General features: G+C 33.3%; 1 protein-coding gene across 2 annotated transcripts in view; it reads right to left on the bottom strand.

Moving 5' to 3' along the window:
• SYCP2 (synaptonemal complex protein 2) overlaps window positions 1-25339 on the bottom strand; it is a 69450-nt gene that overhangs the window by 41878 nt on the left and 2233 nt on the right. Inside the window, exons 2-14 of one of the 2 annotated variants that reach the window (XM_050745550.1) lie at window positions 15971-16034; window positions 14702-14845; window positions 13752-13880; window positions 12884-12988; window positions 12549-12573; window positions 9880-9965; window positions 8850-8935; window positions 8245-8279; window positions 7224-7366; window positions 7089-7141; window positions 5518-5563; window positions 4901-4996; window positions 485-545 (exon numbers count right to left, since the gene is read on the bottom strand). In XM_050745550.1, coding sequence (XP_050601507.1) covers window positions 485-545; window positions 4901-4996; window positions 5518-5563; window positions 7089-7141; window positions 7224-7366; window positions 8245-8279; window positions 8850-8935; window positions 9880-9965; window positions 12549-12573; window positions 12884-12988; window positions 13752-13880; window positions 14702-14845; window positions 15971-15994 — 1033 coding nt within the window. In that variant the 5' untranslated portion in view covers window positions 15995-16034. The remainder of the gene's footprint in view (window positions 1-484; window positions 546-4900; window positions 4997-5517; window positions 5564-7088; window positions 7142-7223; window positions 7367-8244; window positions 8280-8849; window positions 8936-9879; window positions 9966-12548; window positions 12574-12883; window positions 12989-13751; window positions 13881-14701; window positions 14846-15970; window positions 16035-25339) is intronic. The other variant, XM_050745551.1, reaches the window with a different exon arrangement.

The raw sequence follows: 25339 nt of genomic DNA, 5'->3' as shown, positions 1-25339 counted from the left end.
CATGAAAAAGTGCTCAGTATCACTGGTCGTTAGAAAAATGCAAATAAAAATCATAATGAAATATTTTATGTCTATTGAAATGACTAAAATATGTCTTAATATCTAAATTTGTAATAGTACTAGTCTGATTTTGTCCACTAGTGTTATGCAGTTCCAGTTACAGGATTGGAGAAACCAGATATTCAGATTTAATCAAGAAAATGGGATGGAAGGTCAGGAGCCTTGAACATAGAAACAAGAATGACAAACTGGATCACTGTTTCTAGACTAGAAAGGGAAGGAAGTAAGTACAGGTGTAGAGTTGGGAGATTAGTAGGGAAACATGGGATCAAGGAATTTGATGAATTTCTGAATGTGAATATCTGAAAATACTGATTTTGCTTTCATTAGTCTGTTTTGTTAACCCAGAAAGGATGTAATATTTGTTCCATATGGTAAGAATTAAGAAAATTATTTTTTTAAAAAAAAAAAACAAGTTTAATACCTTCAATGCTGTATATTTGTACTTTTTCCTCTGGCACAGTAACTGCTTCCCATTGATGATCCTTAAATTTAAAAACAGGTTTTGGCCATAAATAAATAATTTATTTCTGATTTACAGTTTCTTTAAACATCAAATTTTAAGTTACATGAACTATCAATATTTTTTACTAGTCACTAACTAGTTTATATAACACCTTTCTTGCTCCACCAATTAACTACATATATTACATTTAATGTATTTGTTCATTCTTAAAACGAAATGTTTTTGACAATTTACTATCCTTAACCAAAAAAGGAATGACTGTTAATATTTATTAGAGGATACCCTTTTTAAAAATGTTACCAAGTCTTTTTATGTTTTCTTTGAAATATTTTATGAAGTCATACTCATTCCTCAATTCCCACTCCTACTACCTATTCCAGGTCCTGTAACCACAATACTCATTAACAGATTGTCCTTTGATTTAAACATGAATGTGCATGATAATAACCTAAAATGTTAGCTCCAAGTATTTTCATTGAAAATTTGTATAACTGAATGATACTGAATTCACAAAGTTATAGTAAAAATTAAATACCATTCCTGGCTGGGCACAGTGGCTCATGCCTGTAATCCCAGCACTTTGGGGGGCCAAGGCAGGTGGATCACGAGGTCAGGAGATCGAAACCATCCTGGCTAACACAGTGAAACCCCATCTCTACTAAAAATACAAAAAAAAATTAGCCGGGCGTGGTGGCGGGCACCTGTAGTTCCAGCTACTCGGGAGGCTGAGGCAGGAGAATGGTGTGAACCCAGGAGGCGGAACTTGCAGTGAGCCGAGATGGTGCCACTGCACTCCAGCCTGGGCGACAGAGCGAGACTCCGTCTCAAAAAACAAAAACAAAAACAAAAACAAAAACAAACAAAAAAACCAAAAAAATTAAATACTTTTGTTACTTAAGGACAACTCATTCCTGAGAAATTCCTCTAAATCCTTATTATTTTCACTAATTCCTTTCTCTTCTCTACTTTTATCCATTACCTCAAAACCTCAGGATCAGGAGGAAACGGGTGGTATTCTAATTTTTCCCCAAAGCTTTGAGCAGCCTCATATTTCTCTGTGTGTAAAAAAACTTGCTCTTTTGAGGAATATCTCAACTGGCATACTCTATTCCCAATAATTGCTATCATCTACCAACTTAAAACTGATTCTTCCTTATATATCAAGGCACTTAGTTCACTTTTTAAAAAACGCACATAATGGCAATTTTCAAACAGATTATTTTAAATCAGAAATCATAATATTATAAACCCAAAATATGCCCTCACCCAGCTTCAACAGTTATCAATGTTATAGCAATTTTGTTCCATTTTCACCTCCTACTCTCCCTCCATTATACTCCTTCCTCCTCTTGACCTCAATTTTTTTCCTTCAACCTCTCCCTATCTGCCCTTCACCATCAATTTATGAAAGCTCTTATCATTAAAATACCCAACAGAAACCCCTACTTTGAGTCCACATCTCATGCTATCTCTTTCCTTAACTTGATGTCTTTACTTCCTTAGCAAATATTTTAACTTTCTAGGAATGCCTAAACTCTTCATCGCATGAGTGAAGCTGCTCTTTCATGGGTTACAAGTTTGTATTTAACCTCACCTCTCAGGAATATCTCATTGTGTTGATCATTTCCTCTCATAAAACCTCCTTTCCTTTGTCGTCCATAACACTATACCCTTTTAATTTGTTCCCTTTTGGCCGATTCTTCAAGTATCCTTCTAGCTAAAATCTCTTTTACTTATCCTGTAGAAATTGGTTTTTCATAGTTCTTTCATGTAGGCACTCATTAAAAACCATGGTTCTGTCATTTATATACAGATAGCTTCCATATCTCTACTTATGACTCAATTCCCATCTAGCTACCCAAATTTTAGTAATCCTTCTTTTTAAAAAAATTACAAACAAATCACCAAGTTTGCTCAGTTCTATCTCCTCTCAAGTCTTTCTGGATTCTATCAATTTCCATCCATGCCCATTGTTATATCTCAAAACCATCCCACAATTATTTCTCACCTGGATTATTGCAAAAGCCTCCTAACTGCCTCTAGTCTCGTTCCTTTGTAATCTGTTCTCCCCAGTCTATTTTTATCCATTTCCCCTACCACGGGGCATCTTTTACACAAATGTGTTCTCCAGTGCCTAGTACATACGTGACACATAGTTCTCAATAGATATTCATTGAACTGATGTTACCTCTTACTTAAAATTCTCCTTTGGCTCCACACTTCCTATATTCTCCTTTGGCTCCACACTTCCTATATTTTTCCAATCCCCTATGCCCTCTATATATCTTTCAATTCTTTCAATGTTCTGTTTACTCATTCTTGCAACAAACATAAGCCACTGAACAGCTATAAACAAAAAAAAAAAAAAGTCCCTGGTCTTATTAATCTTACACTCTATGCAGGAAAGTAGACAACAAACAACAAATAAACAAAATGATTTTAAACAATAACTACTATAAAGGAAATAAGACAATGTGGAATAATGTGGCTGTGAGGCTGCTTTATATTGAGTAGCCTGAGAATACTCTATGAGAAGGCAACATTTGTGCTTAAATCTAATCAGGAAGGACTAAGATGCAAGGACCTGGAGGCAGTGGTCTATGCAGAAGAACTAAGAAGTAGAAAGACCTAAGATTAGCATAATCTGTGTTAGAGAAATAGAAAAATAAATGTGACTGGAACACAGTCATCATAGAAAATACATGAAATATCAGAGAAACAGCCAGAGACCAGACCACAAAAAGCCTTGTATGCCATGTCAGAGAGACAGAAGAAGGATTCAAGGAGCCACTGTGGAGAATGGCTTTTATGGAGAGCAAGAGAGAATAAAGGAATAACATATTACAACTATGGAAATTCAGGGGAGAGAGGATTCTAACTATAGTTTTGGAAAGAAGAGTCCCCCAGCATCTTGATCAGTGTCTGGAACACAGTAGGCATTAAATACTTATATATGCATTTTATACTTTCCCTATCATGTACACTGCTACAGTGTAATTGCTTCTTTTTTGTGTGTGTGTGTCTCACACTGTCGCCCAGGCTGGAATGCAGTGGCCCAATCTGGGCTCACTGCAAGCTCCGCCTCCTGGGTTCATGCCATTCTCCTGCCTCAGCCTCCCGAGTAGCTGGGACTACAGGTGCCTGCCACCACACCTGGCTAATTTTTGTATTTTTAGTAGAGGTGGGGTTTCATGGTATTTAATTGCTTATTTTTTTATCTCAATAATCCATTAGACCAAGCTGATGAAGGAACACTGCCCTATTTATTTCCTTTATAGTAGTTACTGCCATCTAATAACAATACTTTTCTCCCAAAATGAAATTCTACTAGACTGGTGCAAAAGTAATTGCAGTTTCTGCCATTGAAAGTAATGGTTTCTGCCACTGAAAGTAAAAGAACCGCAATTACTTTTGCACCTGCCTAAGTAGCTCCTCGAAAAACAATCAGCTTAAAACACTCCTACAAACCTGCAGGAGAAATACACTAATAGAAACTGTCAGTGCTCCCTGAGAAGCAGTGCTAGTCATTGGAACTCAATTTTAAGCATTCTAAGAAGGTACTTTAAAATGAAAAGCAATAAAGGCATGTGGAAATCCTAAAAAGCATTTGGTTAATGTTCATCTATAAAATGTTTACCTGGAATAAATAGCAGGATTCTATAAGAAACAGACTAAAAAGACTAAAGCCTTATTATAATATCACCAGCCACAACCAGATTAGTAAATGCTGATCAACTCTTACTCAGATTTTGGCAAATAGATTACACAGTTTAAGCTAAATGTATGCAAGTGTATCAAATATGAGGTGGTAGCTATTATGAAATAATGGCTCAAGGATTTTCCTTAGGTAAAAAATATTCAGGTCAGCAGAAAATATGACACCTATTTGGAAGATTGAGCACAGCTATGATAAAGCATAGGAAGAAAAAACACTAAAATTAACTCCCAATCAAGTCCTATTTCCAAAGAGAAGATTTTATGAATGATTAAGTTAGGACCACTTGTCACTATCTGTTAATATTTTCAATAGAGTGCCTCTGTATTTGAGTAACTGTTCCCTTTTCTAAAGTCAGTTCACTTTGTTTACGTGAATATAAAATTGTATCTGTCATGAATTAACATTTTTGAAAAGCTTATGTTAAAAAAATTAGTATTAAAATTTAGCATTATTTTTTCTCATACAATAAAACATCAGAAGTAATTTTCATTTATAATTAGCTTGGTAGGTCGCTATGCTAATCAAATTACTAGAGCTAATGTTAAAATCTATGTAAAGACTGGCTAAAACATAAAAATAAATCCACATTCTTATAGTGAGTAAAAATCTTATATATACATATACATAAAGAATAATACCAAGGAAATAAAACTTACATCATTATCTCCAGCAATGTAGAATGAGAGAGTCTGACTCCCAAGATTAAAATCAATCCAAAATTCCTCAAGTTTTTCATCTGATGGTATTTGCAGCTAATAAAATAAACATACAAAACTGGCATATACAATGATTTAAAAATAACAGAAAATTACGATGTTATATTCATGGCTAAAGCAAGAAAACAAAGCTAGAAGGGGAGAGAAGAGAAAGAATAGACAAGTATAATATTTAGATAAATTTAAAAACAATAAAATGCTACTTTAATATTTTATAAAAAATCAACTAGCTCCAAGAAATCATGAATATTCCAAGTGCTAATAAAGGTTGAAAGTACTAGTTTGAATAGGTTCAGACATGAGAAATCAATAATGGTCTTAAGGAAACAGGAGAAAATGTGGACTACAGCCTTTATTTTTCAGTTATTCTTGGCAATGAATACGCTGTTCCATAAAATTTCTCCTGGTATCACTGTCAGATACAGAATACTAGATCAGCTATATTCATGATCTAATTACAACTATTTTTAATGTTCTTATTCATTTTTAACTCATAATTCACTTGACTATCAAAATTCATACAGTAACTAAAATAATGTGTTAAGTTAAAATTTTACCTCATATTTATCAAGAAATGCTGATAAACAAGGAAATGTAAAGACCCTGAAATAAAAAGTAGTTTAAGAAAAAAATAAATAAGCTTTCACAGCATATCTTGTCCAGCAATAGAAATCATGCCTAGAATCAAAAGGAAATCAGGCAGTGGTCATAATAATTGAAATAAAATAATATTTCCCTCTTTAATACTTTCCAAAATACAGGTTTAGTGGACATTTATGTAGAGAAAACCATATTACTTTGAGGATACTATTCAATCTACCATTTTGACTAAAATGATTGCACCAAATGTTTGTGTGTGATATGGGTTGGCTCTGTGTCCCCACCCAAATCTCATCTTGAATGGTACTATCATAATTCCCACGTGAGGGACCAGGTGGGAGATAACTGAATCATGGGGGCAGTTTCCCCCATACTGTTCTCATGGTAGTAAGTCTCATGAGATCTGATGATTTTATCAGGGGTTTCTGCTTTTGCATCTTCCTCATTCTCTCTTTGCCTGCTGCTATCCATGTAAGATGTGACTTGCTCCTCCTTGCCTTCCACCATGATTGTGAGGCTTCCCCAGTCACGTGGAACTTTAAGTTCAATTACATCTTTTTCTTTTGTAAATTTCTCAGTCTCCGGTATGTCTTTATCAGCAGTATGAAAACAGACTAATACAGTGTACTATCAAATATAAGCAGTTTCCTAATTTAGCTTATTAATATATGTTTTCACAGAACCTAAATCAGAAAAGAATACAAGTGAATAATTATGTTAAAAATGGTTAAATTCACAGAATGTTTTCTTAGCTACTATTTTAAATATTTAGCATATTATCTCATTTAATCTATACCACAAACATATGAGGTAGTTATTAATATTATATAACAGCTAAGGAAACTGAGGCATGTAAGGTTAAATAATTTGCCCAATATTAGAACAGGAAGAGAGGAACTTATAGATTCAAATCCAGGTAATATGACTTCTTGCACAACCCTGACAATACTTTTAATTTCTTTAGTAAGTACAGTAAATGTGAACTCATTCATCCAATAATTGTGTTGAACATCCATAAAGTGCCAGGCATTGCAAATTCTGTTTTTCGGTCGTTATAAAAAAATGATTAAAATTTACATTACATATCCTTTCATGCCCCTCAGAAAGATCCTACTTACTGTATGTTAATTATAAAGGAAGATGATTTATTTCCTATATATTTACATTCTAGCATGTGGATGAAGGAGGCAATTCAAGTAATAAATATGTCTAGATTTTTATTATCCCTCAAACATTAAATAATGGATATGCAACTCAAATATATCCAAAGTTATTAATTAATATGAATTAAACATAAATGAACTTTTCCCTCTAAAAAGTACAAAATAAAACAAGGCCAGTGCAGAATTATTTCAGATTACTGGTGGAGTAATTTGCTAAAATCATGTTATTGTTTTAAATTATCTAAGAACATTTTACACTACAACATACAAGAACAAATAAAGTTAAATGTATAAAGATGCAACACTGGGTGCTCACTCTTGAGCTCTAGTTCTTTGTCAGTATATGGTTGTATCTTGCATTGTACCTTCTTTTGTCTCCAAGCATGCCATTCACAAGGTTGAGAAATATCCTGCAATCCTAATTTTAAAGAGAAATACTTTAAAAAAATTATAATAATTTTTAAAAATTCACAAATTTCTGTTATTGTTACACAACTTACTGTTTCAAATTCAGAGTCCTTAATTCTTTCAAATGCTTTAGCAATAAAATCCATTGAAAACCACTGATGTGCCAGTTCTTGCCTTTGTTTTTCTGTGGTCATTCTACATAAAGCTTCTACAATGCCTACCTGTAAGTCATAATCTATTAAAAAAATAGTTAATGTTTGATTTACAATTATGAAAATTAAGTTCATAAAAGACCAGATATTTTATAAGGTATTAGAATAAACAAGAGAAATAAGAATATATTAGTGTAATTTATTAATCTATTAATATTTTCTTCATATGGATTAGAAATCTCATCATTTGAAGAATTAACACAGCCCAAATAACAAGTGTGCTAACAGAAGAAATAAGTAAAATTTTTTTAAAAATTTGAGACTTCTAAATATTCAAAGACACTGCCATAAAATGCGAAGTAACCCATACAGTTGTCTGTAAGTTACAAATTCTGTTTTCCTCTCATGTAACATGTTTACAGTTATCCCACAGTACTTTAAACCATGATTTATTCTACATGTAAATCACCATATTAAAATTCATTCACAAAAAGCTTAGAAAATAAATTTTAAGTTATTTTAATAAACACATTGTTTAAAAACAAATACATCAATACCAAGAATATTAGACATCCTAATTTCATAAAATACTGTCTGAGGAATTTCTTAGCACAAGTAGTTCAGGTCTATTGAAAAATTAAGATATTATATTACGCTATTATGTTAAGCTATTAAGTTTTAATTAAGCTATTATATTAAGCTATTAAATTAAGCTATTATCTTAAGCTATTATGTTATTCATAAGTCTACCATTAGGTACAAATTGTATGTATCTAATGCCTACTGTCATAAATTATTTTTGTCCCAAAGATAAATTTTATTTATATTTATTAAAAATTGCTTAATTGTACCTAAAGTTTATAATTACCTCAGTCTCACATTGCTATGCTAATATTTTAACTAAAAAATACTATCTGCTATTCACAAATATGGAATAATTTTAGATTTTGAAAAGACATACCTCCAGCATCTAAAATCCTTTCTCCCATACTACTCCTGTGAATTAAAATAACAGATTATAAAACGGACCAGTATCAATTAAATAGGAAGTCCACATGTTTAGGAGGAAAAGAAACTTCACTAAAATTTACAATTGGCTAATATCACCGACTTTTGCAGAAATTATATACATATACTAAATTATATTAAAAAGCTGCAACAGTTTATCAGTTTCATTATTAATGCAAACTCATGGTTGTCTTACTGTCTTATAAAACATTTTTAAATTATTGATTTTAAGAATAAAAACAGCCGGGCGTGGTGGCTCACGCCTGTAATCCCAGCACTTTGGGAGGCCAAGGCGGGGGGATCAAGAGGTCAGGAGATCAAGACCACGGTGAAACCCTGTCTCTACTAAGAATACAAAAAATTAGCTGGGTGTGGTGGCGGCCACCTGTAGTCCCAGCTACTTGGGAGGCTGAGGCAGGAGAATGGCATGAACCTGGGAGGTGGAGCTTGCAGTGAGCCGAGATCGCACCACTGCACTCCAGCCTGGGCGACAGAGCGAGACTCCGTCTCAGAAAAAAAAAAAAAAAAGAATAAAAACAATATAGTACAGATTATTACATGAGAATTAACATTTCTTGGTTAGAGAGTATTTTCCGGGCATCTTGAGGCATTTTGTCAAGCATAGCATTCATTTTTTTAATTATCTAGAAAAGAAAAAAAGATAATGCATTAACTTTATATTCAGTGAAACACTATTTAGAGAAATACTCTAAGCACATAAACTTAGAAGCCTAATTTTTTCTTAATCACTGAGTTTTATTATAGGAATGGAGTAGGATGGAGGAAAGAATATATAAAGTATAAAACAGGCCAGGCATGGTGGCTCACGCCTATAATACCAGCGCTTTGGGTGGCCGAGGTGGGCAGATCACTTGATGTCAGGAGTTCGAGATCAGCCTGGCCAACATAGTGAAACCCTGTCTCTACCAAAAATACAAAAATTAGCTGGGCATGGTAACGCGCACCTGTAATCCCAGTTACTCAGGAGGGAGGCAGGAGAAGCACTTGAACCTGGGAGGCAGAGGTTGCAGTGAGCTGAGATTGCGCCACTGCACTCCAGCCTGGGCAGATAGAGCAAGACTCTCTCAAAAAAATAAAAATAATAAAGTATAAAATAATGAATATAAAAACAACATAAACTATAGAATATCAAAAATAGAATATAACATGACTCCTGTACTTAAAGCACTTGTACTTTTTGCAATAAAAGTTATATTTATTTTAACTCCATTAGAAGATCTGAGGAAGCCAAAAATGTTACTTTATTTTGTTCTTATGATAGTATATGTACACACATAAATATACTAATACAGATTATTTTTAGCATTTAACTACTTAAGCACCCCAAAAATCTGGATAGTATAATTTATTTCTATTTGAGCTATATGCATATATAAACCCATATGGTTATAAATTTTCAGTAACTATTTAGGAAATATGTCAGGCAATAGATTGTTAAGATGATAGACATATACTCCAAGGTAAGTAATTTAGTCCTAGATGAAATAAATTTTCAATTTAATTGCTATTTATTTTCTTCACTTTCTCATTTTTAGTTTTTAAAACACAAACAAATAAATGACTTTACCTCTTGCTGAATACAAATATTCACTCTTGAGTCAATAACCAGGGAACAAATGCGAGGTACGAAACTTTCCACTACTTGTTTTTTACCTGAATAAAAGTGTTAAATTATTGATAAATGTTCATTTCAAATCCTCTCAACTGTCAGTCTTTTCTTATAAGAGTTAGCAGAAAGGGGCCAGGCATGGTAACTCAGGCCTATAATCCTAGCACTTTGGAAGGCCCAGGTGGGTAGACTGCTTGAGCCCAGGAGTTCAAGACCAGCCTGGGCAACATGGCAAAATCCTGTCTGTACAAAAATTAGCCAGGCACCTGTAATCCCAGCTACCCGGGAAGCTGAGGTGGGAGAATCACCTGAGCACAGGAGGTCAAGGCTGCAGTGAGCCATGATTGTGCCACTGTACACCAGCCTGGGTGACAGAGTGAGACCCTGTCTCAAAAAATAAAAATAAATAAAATAATAGTGGAAAGGATATACTACTGCAGTTCAGAAGAATGCCCACTAGGGCTTGGGATGAGAAAGAATGAAATTAAGTCCTAATTCTATTTGGCCTTGCAAAAAACACCATTCAACTAAATGTGACTGATTTTAATACTGTCAAGGGACAACTCTAGATCTAGTTTCTAACTGCAGGCATATAAGGAGGTATTTTCTTTTTAGATTAAGTAAATATAGTTCAAAATTGAAAAGTTCAAATCTGTGGCTTTTACCAAAACTGACCTCATTAATTTTTAGTTAAACATAAAAAATTTTTATACTCATTAAGACCAACACATCTTAATCCCAATTAAATTCTAAATGATGTGAGCCACTTTTAGGTTAACGCATGTTTGAAAGATGAGGCTTTATCAATACTGAGTATATTCAGAGGAACGTGTACATGCTGTTTCATAATGCAAATTCTAAAAATAACTTTAAACAATGGAAATACTGTAACAACAAATGTACAATTTTCCAAAGTGACTACATAAAAAGAAAAAAAGTACTCAGATGAAAAGATACAATTATTTACTTTAAAAATCAGGTGGATCACTTTATAATTAATTGCTGGTGTTTAGGACTGTTTTTTCCCTAAAAACTTAAAAATTTAAACAACATTGTTATGTAGCAAAATCAATCAATGAAGAGGTAGGATTAATTATTATTTAAATCAATGGCAATCTGTTTAAAACTTTTTGGCTCTGAAGGCAGCAAGTACTTTATCTATAAATAATTCACCACCCTCACTGACCAATCCTAGGTAAGTCGTCTTCAGTCAACACAGAGCTAAAATAACTTGGATCTGATTGTTTGGCACAAGCAGGCCACAAGTCAAAGAATGAGTAGTAACATATTCTGTAGTCTCAATTTACTATTGAAAAATTGTTCCATTAGATCAAAGGTTGGCAAACTATGGCCCACAAACTAAATGTAACTCACTGCCTGTTTTTGCATGACTGTATTACTCACCAGCAAGTGCTCTGTGAAAACTGTTTGAATCTATCATGTTTTATTAAAACAGTACTGTCAAAGGTGAACATCACTCTCTCTCGTCAATTTAGCCATGGTCAGTTATTTGAATTTTTGTCAGAAGCGGAAGCTAAGTATTCCGACTTTCCCTACCACACAGCAGTCCAATGGCAGTGGGGTTTTATTGTGACTTTTTGATATCCAGCACCAAGACCAAAATTTTTCTGAACAAGAACTATCCTCAACCCTTATTGTTGAATACTGAATGGCTTTGGTAATTAGCACTGGCTGCAGAGTTGACAATGTTTCTAAATGAATTGGGCACAAAATTACAAGAAAAAATAATGCTTGTATCATGAACACTGCAATGAAGTCATTCTGATAAACTAAGGTGATGTGAAAGGCAAGTAATACTATGCTGCTTTATACACTTCACAGACTGTCAAAAGTTAAAACAGGAAGCAACATCTCCATTACCACACAAATTTGCAGGGGATATATTTTTTCAAAACTCCAACTACAGGTCTAGCAGTGTTTCTGGGATTTAAGTACTAAGGAAATTTCCACATTTCAAAATTCATTTAATTGTGCAATTGGGAAGCTTCCACATAACCTTCAATTGGAAGTGATTAATCTGCAATGCAATGACATTCTAAAATGCAAATGTTAAGAACCTAACAATTCTATTAATGCCTTTCAAGTGATGAACACGCTCAATTAAAAGCATGCTTATGCAGTGATACCAGTATTTGGCATTGTCTGCATGAAAAGCCATTTTCTAATGTGACATACATAAAACCTCATTATAGATAGGGATTAACAAATGAACATTTACAATCAATTTTGCAAACAAAACACTAACTCTGAACCCTAATTAAGTGAAATGTTATTCTCTCACAAAAAGAATGCAAGTTTCCTTATTAGTAGACCTATATTACAAAAAATTGTACAACTATTATATTTTCAATGGCATCAATAAATTATTTGTAGAAATTTGTTTTTCTTTCTTGTTATACAAGTACCTACATAATATTCTTAATTGTTTTTCTCTTGGACTACAAAGTCTAAAATATTTCTATCTGGCCCTTTACAGGAAAAGTTTGTTGATCCTTGAATCAGATAATGGGTTCTTAATACTAGGACAATACTATGGGAATTGCAAAATTATACTAAAGCTCTAACGGTAATTTATTGTTCCAATAGAAAATAAGTGTTTATTATACCTTCATCACTGACATCATGTATGACCTGAAAAAAAGTGAATAATATTTAATTTACAAGTTACTATATATTATAAACCATTACAATATTATAAACCATTACAAATGGTACTGAAATGACAGATTACATTTTAACTCATAGCATATTTATTTTTTATTAACTAACCATTTAATTATATTTACCAGAATAAATGCTTTATACAATCTGAACAGACCAATCCAACCAAGGCACCAACCAATCTGTTAGTGACTTTTAGGCTCAGGGCACAGAGATCACAAATTGTTTTTTAAATAAACACATGCTTTATAAACATCAGTGTAATCAATGTGATTTTTACCAGCAGAAGATCAACTAAGTCTTCTATCATATTTAGAACAGCTTCATCTTTTGAATTTCCTTGACTCTGAATAATCTCCTTGGATTTTTCAAACCAGGCAACCATGTAAAAAGAGGAATGAACTTATTACTTTGAGTTTCATTTTAATAATTTTAAGAATGTACTTGTCTTTGTATAAACAGTAAGCCTAGGAATAAAGACACACTAAAACTAAAATTTTAGTATTGTATCAAAATAAATTCATGTTTTTAAAGATTTTTTTTTAAACTATCTTTTCCCATTGTTTAAAATGGGAATAAATGGAGTTAATCTTGATTCCATGTAGCAGATCCTTATTTCCCCTTCAAATTCCTAGTTAGGGTACATTTATTATAATAGAAAGAAGTAAATTATCATCACAATTTAGACCATTTTTGATATTGTTACTATGTGAAAAGTTTTCATATTATTTTACCCTAATCAATTCAGATATTTGAGTACATACATCTCAGATACTATTCTAGGTGCCAATAATGTAGCAATGAACAAAACAGACAAAAATCAATATCCTACATTCTAGCATGGGAGACAGATAAACAATATAAAAACAAAAAATGAAGTTAGAGAATAAGGAGTTAAAGAGTCAATAAAGCAAGTAAAAGCCTTAAGGAGCTTAAACTCACATGATTATCAAGGAGTCTGTCTTTGTACAGTTTTCTTGTGATCTTTATATTTGTAACATATATCACAAGTTATAGAAATGTTTTATTCCCAAAATTGTACATAAAGTTCCTAAATTTATTTTCAACAATTTGGATAATTTCTTATTAGAAAGCGTATCTTTTATAATATTTCATTCACATGAATATGTTACATATTCTATACTTATCTTTTGTATTAGTCCTTGTTTTATCATCGTTAGAAGTCCAGCTTGCCCCAATACACTGATATTTTTGCCACATCTTCCAACAGAAACCAAAATGGCCGAAACATTGTGGATATCCTCTTTATCAAGTTCCTGAAATAAAAGCTATACATTAAAATTTCTGTAAACACAAAACAGTATGAAACAGACATTGTACAAGGAGCATTGCACACATATTTTAATCTTCACAAATCCTGAAAGATGGTCATTTTAATCATCTCTATATTGCAACAGATGAAAATGTGGTTTAAGAATGTGACCTGCCCAAAGTCATACAGTCAGGGAATGACAAACTCAGGACAAAAATGGAAATCTGTATAAATCCAAGAAACTTTATACTATGATACAATGAACCAGCTACTTTCCATTCTAAAAAGCTCCATGTATTTAACAGAAACAATAAATTTTTATTCAATTTCTTGGATTCATAAAGAATCTCAGATACTGGGGGGGATTATAAATAATCACCTTTTATCATGTATGAAAATGCCTTAAATATGATCAATTAAATTTAAAGTTTGGGGTGATTTTTTTATGTTTTAGTTTTGACAGAAGTAGGCATTGTCTATGTAACACCAAGTATACACTGATAGGTTTTTTTAAAAATCTATCAACTTGTTTAAACTTCAAAGAGCTGAAGTATTTTTTCCCCAATTTCAGCCACAGTTGATGGTAAACCCCATGTGAACACATATTTTTGTATTTTTTATTTGGGAAATGACATTCCAATGTGTTGAAATTCCTCAAGCAAACAAACAAAAATAAGCAAATGGTGAAATAAGAATTTATTTATGTAATCATAACTGAGCTTGCGCAAGCCTTTCTATTCATTTTTTTCTAATGGAGTACTTCTTTCTAAAACTAGAGTTCTATCTAATAATTGTAACAACCATTGAGCAAAAATGAATATTTACCCTGCATATAAGGTTGTCCACCTTGTGGAAAAATTGTTTGCTGCATTTAATCTTCACATCTTCACAAATATCAATTTGCAAAAGTGTTTTCAAAGGTTTGAAATCATTTTTTCTTAAAGCATCATCAATGCATTTTTCCAAGTGCTAGAGAAATATATTTAATGGCACATATTGTATCAAAACCAAAATTAATTACCTATGCAATATAGTAATTTGAGAACTGTTTCCACATGAAAACTCTCAAATGAACTCAAATTATTAATTCACTTATTTTTAAAAAATATGGCCACTATTAAATTTGGAACAACTGAATTAGAAATTACATTTCTTTGATAATAAGACTGATTAAAAAATATTTTACTAATATTTCCAATTCATATCTTTTATTACCAAAGTCACCTTTATGTCAAACTCAACAGAAACTTGATGAAAATCAAAAAAACTTTAAAGTAACTAATACTTAATACAATGAATAAAAGCCTAGTATACCTGACTACGAATCTCTTAACAGGGTTTAAACAGTAAAGAAAAAAATGCATAAAGACAGGCAAAAGTGGCCGGGCGCAGTGGCTCAAGCCTGTAATCCCAGCACTTTGGGAGGCCGAGGCGGGTGGATCACGAGGTCAGGAGATCGAGACTATCCTGGCTAACACGGTGAAACCCCGTCTCTACTAAAAATACAAAAAAATTAGCCGGGCGTGGTAGCGGGCGCCTGTAGTCCCAGCTACTTGGGAGGCTGAGTCGGGAGAATGGCATGAACCCAGGGGGCGGAGCTTGCAGTGAGCCGAGATCGCGCCACTGCACTCCAGCCTGGGAGACACAGCGAGACTCCGTCTCAAAAAAAAAAAAAAAGGCAGGCAAAAGCACCTTTTAGAAATTATGCTAACATAACTTAAGCATTACCCTTATATAATATTTATAACCTTAATAAAATCTGCCATCCTTGCTATTAAAGTACAACTTCATTAATAACAAATGTTCACACTACAACCTGATCACTAAACAGGTTTAGCTGTGAACTACATACATATTGAATAGATTATTAACACTTACACTTTACCTAAATATACAATATCTTAATTTCTAAAACTTAATACAAAAATATCCAAGCATAAATTATGCATGAATCAATGGACACTTTAAACTATTCTTGACCATTTCATAAAAACATGTAAGCTTTGTCATTGCTAAAAACATAACACTGAATACCTATAAGTAAACAAAAGGTGATTTTCAGAATTAAAATACTTTTGGTCTAGGACTACATACCTGGAGATCTGGTCTTATTGGCATTTTGACTTCATTAAAAAAAAAAGCAAGACAAAATAAACACCTATAAAAGAAAACATGTATTTTCTGTATCTCATAATCTGTTTCATGTGTTTAACAGTTTAAATATCTTACACACATAAATAAGCATTTGTTATTTATACCAAAGGCAATATTGTTTAACTTCCTCACTAAACATTTACCTGTTTATAAAATTACACATTTGAATATGATCAAATAATTTTCCAGAGAAAAGCCTGAAGATCATTTACTCAAGCTCTTCCTTTTTATAGATTACTTAAATTAATATCAAATATCCTGCCAAAAGGTCAGAAAGCTAGTAAAAGAATAACCTGGATCTCCCATTCCAGTGATTCCCTGCTATACTTGTTCCATCTTTGAGAACAAGGAAAAAAAAAAAAACTCTTGAATTAATGTGTACATGAAATTTGGACTATTAATATTCAAGAAAGAAGGAATATGCAGATATGCTAACAATGAACAGGATCAAAATATGAAGGAGTGAGGAAAAGATAACCCAAACACATTTCATATGTCCACGAGAGTGTTCAGGAAAGAAAGAACCCCCAATTTCTGGTCGAATGCTGAAATTAAGGTGAGGACCTCACTTTCCCAAAGTTATCTGGATCCTTAAAGACCGTGGGGTGCAAATATAAATAACTGCCACAAATTAATATATTGCAATATGGCTAACAGAAAGTATCTACAAGGTTCTAAAGAGAGATTCCATGCTTATGAAAACAGGACCAAAAATAGATTAAATCACTTCAAACAATCCTATCTAGTGTGTTTCTGACAAGGATCGAAGATAAAGGTCATTTATTCTCCCTGCCATGAACACCTAAGGAATTAATATTATTTTGGTCAAGAAAATGCAAATCATTGCTGTAGTCATCCTCAAAGCTCTGTATCCCTATTTTGCTTTGTAGAATATACGTAATTATTTGCCTGCCTTTTTTGGAGCAAAGTACTAAAGGTCATTCTGAGAGGAACCATGTGCCTGATAGTATTATTCATTTATAAATAATAAAGTCTGATGATGTTTTTACCATCTCATTTTAATAATTATGGAAATGTTTTTTAAAAATATCATATGTTACAAGACTCCATGTCTACAAAAAAATTTTTTTTTAATTAGCTGGGTATGGTGGTGTGTGCCTGTAATCCCAGCTACTCTGGAGGCTGGGGTGAGAAATTGCTTGAGCCTAGAAGTTGGAGGTTACAGTGAGCTATGGCCACAACACCATACTCTAGCCTGGGCAAGAGAGGGAGACTCTGTCTCTAAAATAAACAAAAAGAATGCACGTCATCATTTCCAAGGTAACCACTAAATGAGCAGTGAAAGAATATATAACTACTAAGCTAAGTGGGGGAGGGAGGCTGTAATGTTTTCATTTTAATCAATCCAGAGAGAGAGACAGAAAGAGAGAGACCCAGAACAAGAAGGAAAAACAGAAAACACAAAGTAAGGTGATAGATTAAAAGTTACATATCAATAATTACATTGAAAGTAAAATATACTATATACTCTAAAGAGGTAAGAATATGTCACCCTCCCAATATGCTGCTCTGACATATTGACTATTTTAAATCAAGGGCACTTAACAAAAAACAGCAGGTACAAGATCACTCTGACCTTCATTCTGTTTCCTAAAAGCAGGAAATGAAATTCCCATGTGAAAGATGTCCTCCCTATACCAAAAGGGAAGTAATCTTATAATCAAGGGGGGAAAGTTAAAAATCAAGAAAATCTGTACAACCAGACTTTGTTAAACCAACCCTTATCTTCCTAGTCATTTCTCCACCCAATTAACTACCCTAGCCTAAAACCTCTTTGCCTTATCTTAACTGTTCTTTGTCCAATTCAGTATATAACTTCAGTATATAACTTTTTTATAACTTTTTTAAGTTATATAACAATTCAGTATATAACTTAACTGTTCTTTGTCCAATTCAGTATATAACTGACTGACCCTAACTACTTCTTTGGGTTTTCATTTTCGTATGAGGGATCCTGTGTCATGTACAACTTGTATTAAAGAAATTTGTGTGCTTTTCTCCAGTTGATCTATGTCAATTTAACTCTAAAAGGGAAGAGGTAAAGTTTTGCCTCCCCTACAACTCCAATTAAAAGTCAGATTGTCCTCAAAGGATCAATGCTTGAGGGATGGACACCCCATTCTCCATAATGTGCTCATTTAACATTGCATGCCTGTACCAAAACGTCTCACATACTGTATTGACACCTACTATGTACCCACAAAAATTAAAAAGAAAAAATTGAACTGTCGGGTAGGTTAATCATTTTTAAAACTATATGCTGCCCAAAAATATTATACTTTTAAGAGATATACCTTAAATAAAGGGCTATAAAAAAGTTGGAAATAAAAAGAAAAGATATCTACCACACAAACATTAACCAAAAGAAAGCTAATAAAACTCTATTACCGTTGGATTTAACACAAAAGTCCAACACAGATGGAACTGAAGAGAATCCAGAAACAGACCTATACACATGACCTGATTTACAATAAAGGTAGAACACAAAGCAGTAAGGAAAGAGGAAGATAATCTTTACAATTAATCTATACTGTTCAACTGGATGTTCATAAGAAATACAACAAAACCTCACTACTTCATACTAACCATCTCATACCATACGCAAACACCATTTCCAGGTGGAACGAAAATTGAAAACAATTAAGTTTCTAGAACATAATATATTAGAACATCTTCATGACCATGCAATAAGAAATAAGCAATAAGATTATAAAAAAACTCTAACCATAAAAGACAACTGCTAAGTTGGACAACCTTAAAATTAGAAACTATTGTTCAATGAGAACATATGGATACAGGGAGGGGGACACCACATACTGGGGTCTGGTGGGGCGGCAGGAGGGAGAGCATAAGGAAAAACAGTTAAGGCATGCTGAGTTTAACATTTACAGGTTGATACGTGCAGCAAACCACCATGACAAACATTTTCCTGTGTAACAAACCTGCACATCTTGCACATGTAGCCCAGAACTTAAAATAAAATAACCTATTGATTTTCTCAATCCATGAGCATGGGATTTAACAAAAGAAAGAACTCTGCTGGAAAACATCATTTAGAGAACAAGGTAGGCCACAGAGATGAAAATATTTATCTCTCATATATTATTCACTTGTGTGAATATTCACAACAGTTACTAAGTTATTTGGTTATCAGTTTATGTAAACATACTCTTGGAAATATGAACTGAACAAAAGGATCCTATTTTGGCACCACAGCCTATTTAATGTCATAGCCTCTGACCTTCCACCTTCAAAAGAGTCTATAACTCTGACTAGCTGCCTCACTTGTTAATGTATTGCCCTGGTAACAAGGTTATAATTAACATCTTTGATTCCTAAATGTTTTAAATACAGGTAAGATTTCTCCATCAAACAGAGGATTACTGGGACTACTACTTCTCCCAAATACATGTAGGTACTATAATTGATTATCAATCTGTTAGAGTTCATTTTTTAAGAAAACCAGAAGTTCATGAGTGTTCATTTAGATTATGTGAAGCACACAATATGCCTGCTTTAAAACTTCACTACTTAGTCAAAACCTCACGGAGAACTGTGGAAATAATAGCTCTGACTTTATGTTTGTCTATAGGCCGGAATTCTTCCTAATCCCACCTCCTAGTATTAAGGAAACAAACTTCAGAAGCAACAAAAGCAGCTTCCATTCAGGAATCTGTTGGGATAGAGTCTGTAGCCAAAACAAATATGGATTGAAGGAGGACCCTTCTCCTGTAAGACAGGTTTCATAAATCTGAGAAATTCCATAAGGGATGGAATTTTGCCAACTGCTTCTGTAACAACAAGAAAAAGGTTTGCTCACAGCTATGTGTGGACTCCATGTCACTGTATTAATTTCCAGGGTTGCCTTAACAAAGTGCCACAAACTGGATGGCTTAGAACAGCAGAAATTATCTCAGTGTGGAGACAAGATGTATGAAATAAAGGGGTCAGTTGGATCATACTGCCTCTGAAAGTGTTAGAGGAAGGATCTTTCCTGTCTCCTTAAGCTTCTGGTAGCTGCCGACATTCCTTGACTTGTGGCAGCATAAATCCAGTCTCTGCCTCCTTTATCACATGGTATTGTTCCTTTTAATTTTCACCTTGTCTTCTATGCATATCTGTATCCAAATTTCCCTTTTTTATAAATATATATTGGATTAGGGTCCACCCTAATAACTTAAATAACAAGTTAATAACTTAACTCGGTTAAATGCAAAGACCCTATTTCCAGAAAAGGTTCCATTATGAGATACTGGGAATTAGAATCTCACATATCTTTTTAGGGGAACACAATTCAACCCATAACAGTCACTACATAAAGCCCAAACTTAATTCAGTATTGGAATGCTGAAAACAGGGGATTCAAAGAAGAAATAAAAGTTGAGGTTTTGAATGTACTGGATGGGGAAGGAAAACATGTCAAATAAGAGCTAGTAACCAGGGCAGACCAGGTTACCCCTGCACATAAGGCAGCAATGCCATCACAGGGTGACATAATCATAGAAACATTCCTCAAATGTAGTGCCAAAATTAGCCTCTTGCTGAAATATTTTCTCCATTTCAATTAAAGTGAAGCAAGTCAGATTCTGGATAACCAACAGAGATTGGTCTACTGGAAAGTTTTAAGAAAAGAGGACCATCATCTCAGGCTACTCTCTTCCCCTGCCCCCATACCACTGAGACTGCTCAATCGATCTTTAGCAGTGCTAAGTACCAGGTAATAGAAATTTTTTATTTTCTGAAATTACTGCAACAGGGACCAAGCATTGGTAATTTTTCTATGTTGAAACAGGTCTAGTAATGTGCTAAGCATAATGTACTACTAACTTTTGAATGCTTTAAAAGATAATGTATACCAGAACTTTGGCATTGAACTAATATAGTTTCTGAGAACATATAACTGGTACTTCCTTTCCATGGAAGACAGCTCAAGCTACAGCTGATGAAAGAACTCCAACTCCACCAAAGAATCTGACTGCATCTGAACATAATAAGATTTGTTGAGAATGCGTATTTGGGACTTTAACTTAAAAATTTTGGCCTTTAGACTTTTAAATTCAGAAGCAAAAAAAAAATGATTCTGGACATTTAAATCTTTCAGTCCTTGGTCTTTAACTTGTAAAGGGTTTTAATCTTTCAACCTTAAGGTTCCCTGAGATGTTCAAAACAGAAGATCTTTATATTCAAATTTGTTGGCATTTTACTGCTGAAACATCTTTATGTATTGCCAAATACCTTTATTCAGTACAGTACATCAAAGGCTCTACATCTAGAGATAATTTGGAATGGTAAGTATAATAAACAATGACATTTCTGCCTTTCATTTATGACTAATTAAAATTAAAATTTAATTTTAATCTTCTGTTCTAACCCCAAAGTAGAATCTTCCACGGTCAACATCTAAAGTTCTTCCACAATCCAAAGAGAATACCCAAAAGAAGGTAATGGCCTCGTGAAGAAAGGAAAAGAACCATCCAGATAAATCTCCAAAAAACAGGTTAATAATTAAGGGAACAAAAAGCTAGGAAATGTTAGAGAGGAAGAATACCTTTTCCCTACTCCCAGCTTCTGTGAGAAAGGCTGAGTATACTATTGGCCTCTCTCTATTCCTTTAACTTACATCACCACAGAGGAGCTGGAAGTATTTGGTAACTTTGGGAAAGAAAATGAGTCAGGTTCAGCTCAACTCCACCTTTTTTTTTTTTTTTTTTTTTTTTTTTTTTTTTTTTTTTTTTTTTACATGAAAACTGAAAGAGGAGTTTCATGTTGTTTTCAGTTTTGTTCCTTCTGGAAGCTCTGCCCCTGTGAGAAAGTCGACATTTTGCTCGTCCTTTTTCTATGGAGTCAATACAGTAAGCTTTCTCTTCCAGGGTGGAAGGTAAAAAATGCAGGGCTGGAAAGGTCTAACTCGATTACCTTGCAGTGCCTTGGGCAGTAAGTTTGCTTAATTCTGGAGCTTAGTATTAGCAAATTCACTAAACCAACAACCTAAACTCACACCCATGAACTAGCCAATATAGGACTAATGAAGGTTACTTTTTTTTCCTAATTGGTCAGAACCCAGGAAGAAAGAGGAATGCTGTTTGTCAGAGGACCTTTGAGAGATTCCAGCAAGGCTCAGCATAAATATCTATAGTATTCCTTTTATATTAGCAATAATCAGACAATTGAATTTTTTAATATAGAAAACTAAAATGAATAAATCTAACAAAAAAGGAGATATGATCTTTATGAAGATAATATACCAAAGACCTTAACAAGAGATACGAATACATGGAGTTGTTCCTACTCATTAACGGAAGGACTTATTATAAAACCATCAATGCTTCACTAAAATAAATATCTGAATTTCTAAACTTCAAAGCAATTCCAGTAAAAAACACAAAATAATAATTTGACAGATTTGGCCAATTCTTTTAAAATGTGTATGGAGGAATAATGCTGCTCTAATACTAAAATAACTTTTAAAATAGCAAAGAAAGATCACCTTATTTGATATTAAAACATATTACAAAATCACAAGAAATAATTATAAACAGTGAAGTATTAATAATGGAAAACAAATGGATCAATAAAACAAAACAGAATTCAAATGCATAGTCAAGCATATGTTGGAAGTTCATATCTGAGTCATATGGTTTCGCAAATCAGGGAAAGGTAAACTGGTCAATAAATAGTCTGGAAAAAGTGAATTGGCATGTGGAAAAAATAACATTAGAAATCTACTTTGCCATAAAAAAATTAGGTCTAGATAAATTAACTACCTAAATGTAAAAAGTAAATGTTTAAAAACTATTAGCAGAAAATACAGAAGGCTATCACTAAGATGTTCCAATATGAAAGAATTTAAAACAAAATGCACAAAACATAAAAAGTAATAGATTTTAACTTTTTGTGCATCACTGTAAAAGAAAGGCAGCATACTAGGAAGACATTTGCAATGGAATAAGAGACTAAGGATTAATATAAAAAGAATTATTATGAAGAACTTAACAAATCAAGGAGAAAAAAGCAATAACCCACCAGCAAAAATGGAAAAGAAGAAGAGGTCATTCAGAAAATAAAACTCAACTGGCTAATAAAGAAATGAAAATGCTACCTCCCTGGTAATCAGAATGCTAAGTAAAACAACCACCAGTCCCCTCTCCACCATCCACCAGATTGGCAAAAACTAAAGAGACTGATACTACCAAGTCACAGTGGGAATAAAGGAAATTGGAAATCATGTATGTACTCCTGGTGGGAAGTAAATAACTGCACTTTGAAAAAGAGTTTGATAGCATTGCGTAAAAATGTAAACTGGAATACCATATAATACAGTAGTTCCACTCCTAATTTTACACTTTAGAGAAACTCAAAAGCACAAAGGGAATATAAAAATATTTACTGAAGCATTTCTTCCAATATCAAGAAACTGAAACTGCCTGTCAGTGTGATGGGGGAGGAGGTAAATAAACATGAAATGTGGTGAGTGATGCAAATGAATTCAGTAGCTGAATATAATGAAGAAGATCTCAGAATACGGTGCATCTCAAACACAATATAACACACACAAAAAAATGCAGAGATAATAGAAATTATTTATGTAAAACCTAAAATATACTTAATAAAGGCTCATATGACTGTTATTGATATGTGTGTGTCTTTGTAAGACCACAGGGTACTTTATTAAAGAAGGATACAAATCCTGGGCATATGAACATTGGATGATTTGCACAAGCAAAGAAAATAACCCTAGGGATAGGGAATAAAATGGATCAAAAGACAAAAAAAAAAAAAAGAATTTTAATTGTTTAATTTTTTATTTAGAGTGTAGTAAAGCATGGTGTCTGGACTGAGAATACAATGGATTAAATTAACTTAATTCTGTTTCCTAAGGTTCAACATACACTCGTATATACCCTTTCAATCACCACTACCATTAGGACAAAGCAAAAGGGGCCCTTGCTATGCACTCTACATAGTGCAATCTCTTTCTCACTCTCTCTCTTATTATGGAGCACACAGGCATCTCTATGAGCTCAAAATCCAGGACTCAGAAAGTCTATAACCATGAACACATTATTCATTCTCATAACTCTATCCTTCAGGCCCCTGAGAAACACTTCCTTTGCTTATGCCTATGAAAGAAGGGGACTGCAATTAATTACACTATTCTGCTTACTTTATGTGTCCGAATTTTCCATAATAAAAAAACAATACTTAAAGAAGTTGGACAGTGTGAAGCCACAATTGAATACAAAGAAGGTTTCAGATTATGCTAATGCTAATATTTTAGTCTCTGCTTCAGAACAAAGATAGCATGTGAGCAAGTGCTTAGGTAAGAGAAAAGAGATATTGTCAAATCTTTCCCCTGCAAAGCAAGAATACAGCTGATTCTTGCATAAGATACTACTTCTTAACAGTGCCAAATGCCCATCTTCTTCCTTCTCTTTTTATTCCAATTTGTGACTCTAGAAATACTAGCAAATTAGTGCACAGTATTTGCAACAGTAGCACACGGTGGCTGAGGAACATTTTGTAGTAGCAAGCAATTCATATTAACATATATGTAGATCGAGACATAAACTACGTGAACATGATATGGATTCTTTACAGTAGACAGTAAGCAAATGCTAAAATAGTGAATAAATATACTGTTATAAAATATTTAATATCATAATTATTCAAAAATAAGCAATTCCAGTGTTAAAATTTTAAGGAAACTATTCATTAATTACAATTCTATGAGAATTTTAATATTTAAGAATTTTTTTAGAGAAAAATACTTTTATACCTATTTTGTTTGTGATATAAACCCAAATTTGATACATTTTGAGTATAACACATTTTGAGTAATTACAGTTTTAACCCTTAGATCATGGCTGTCAATAGTAAATAAGTAAAAATCTTCATTATGATTTTTAAAATAAAAATGAACTATATATAGTAACTTACGAATTATGTGAGTATTTTATCACTTATTCAGAGATTACTAGTTCATCATCAGATATCCGTAATAAATGTATTCAGTTATCTTTGATACTTTTCAGGATTCAATCATAAAAATAATAGCCTTGGCTGGTGGCTTATGACTGTAATGTTGGTGGCTAGCACTGTTGGAGGCCCAGGTAAGAGGATTGCTTGAATCCAGGAGCTCCAAACCAGCATGGGCAACATGGTGAGATCCTATTTCTACAAAAATAAAAGCCTGGCCTGGTGGCTCGCAGCTGTGGTCTAGCTAATAGGAGGCTGAAGTGGGAGGCCCAGGTTTCAGTGAGCCATGTTCACGCTACTGCATTCCCACCT

This window comes from Macaca thibetana, chromosome 10 (genome assembly GCF_024542745.1).
Source record: "Macaca thibetana thibetana isolate TM-01 chromosome 10, ASM2454274v1, whole genome shotgun sequence".
NCBI lineage: Eukaryota > Metazoa > Chordata > Mammalia > Primates > Cercopithecidae > Macaca > Macaca thibetana.
The sequence above is the reverse complement of the archived record's forward strand: the minus strand, read 5'-3'. Positions and strand labels throughout refer to the sequence as shown.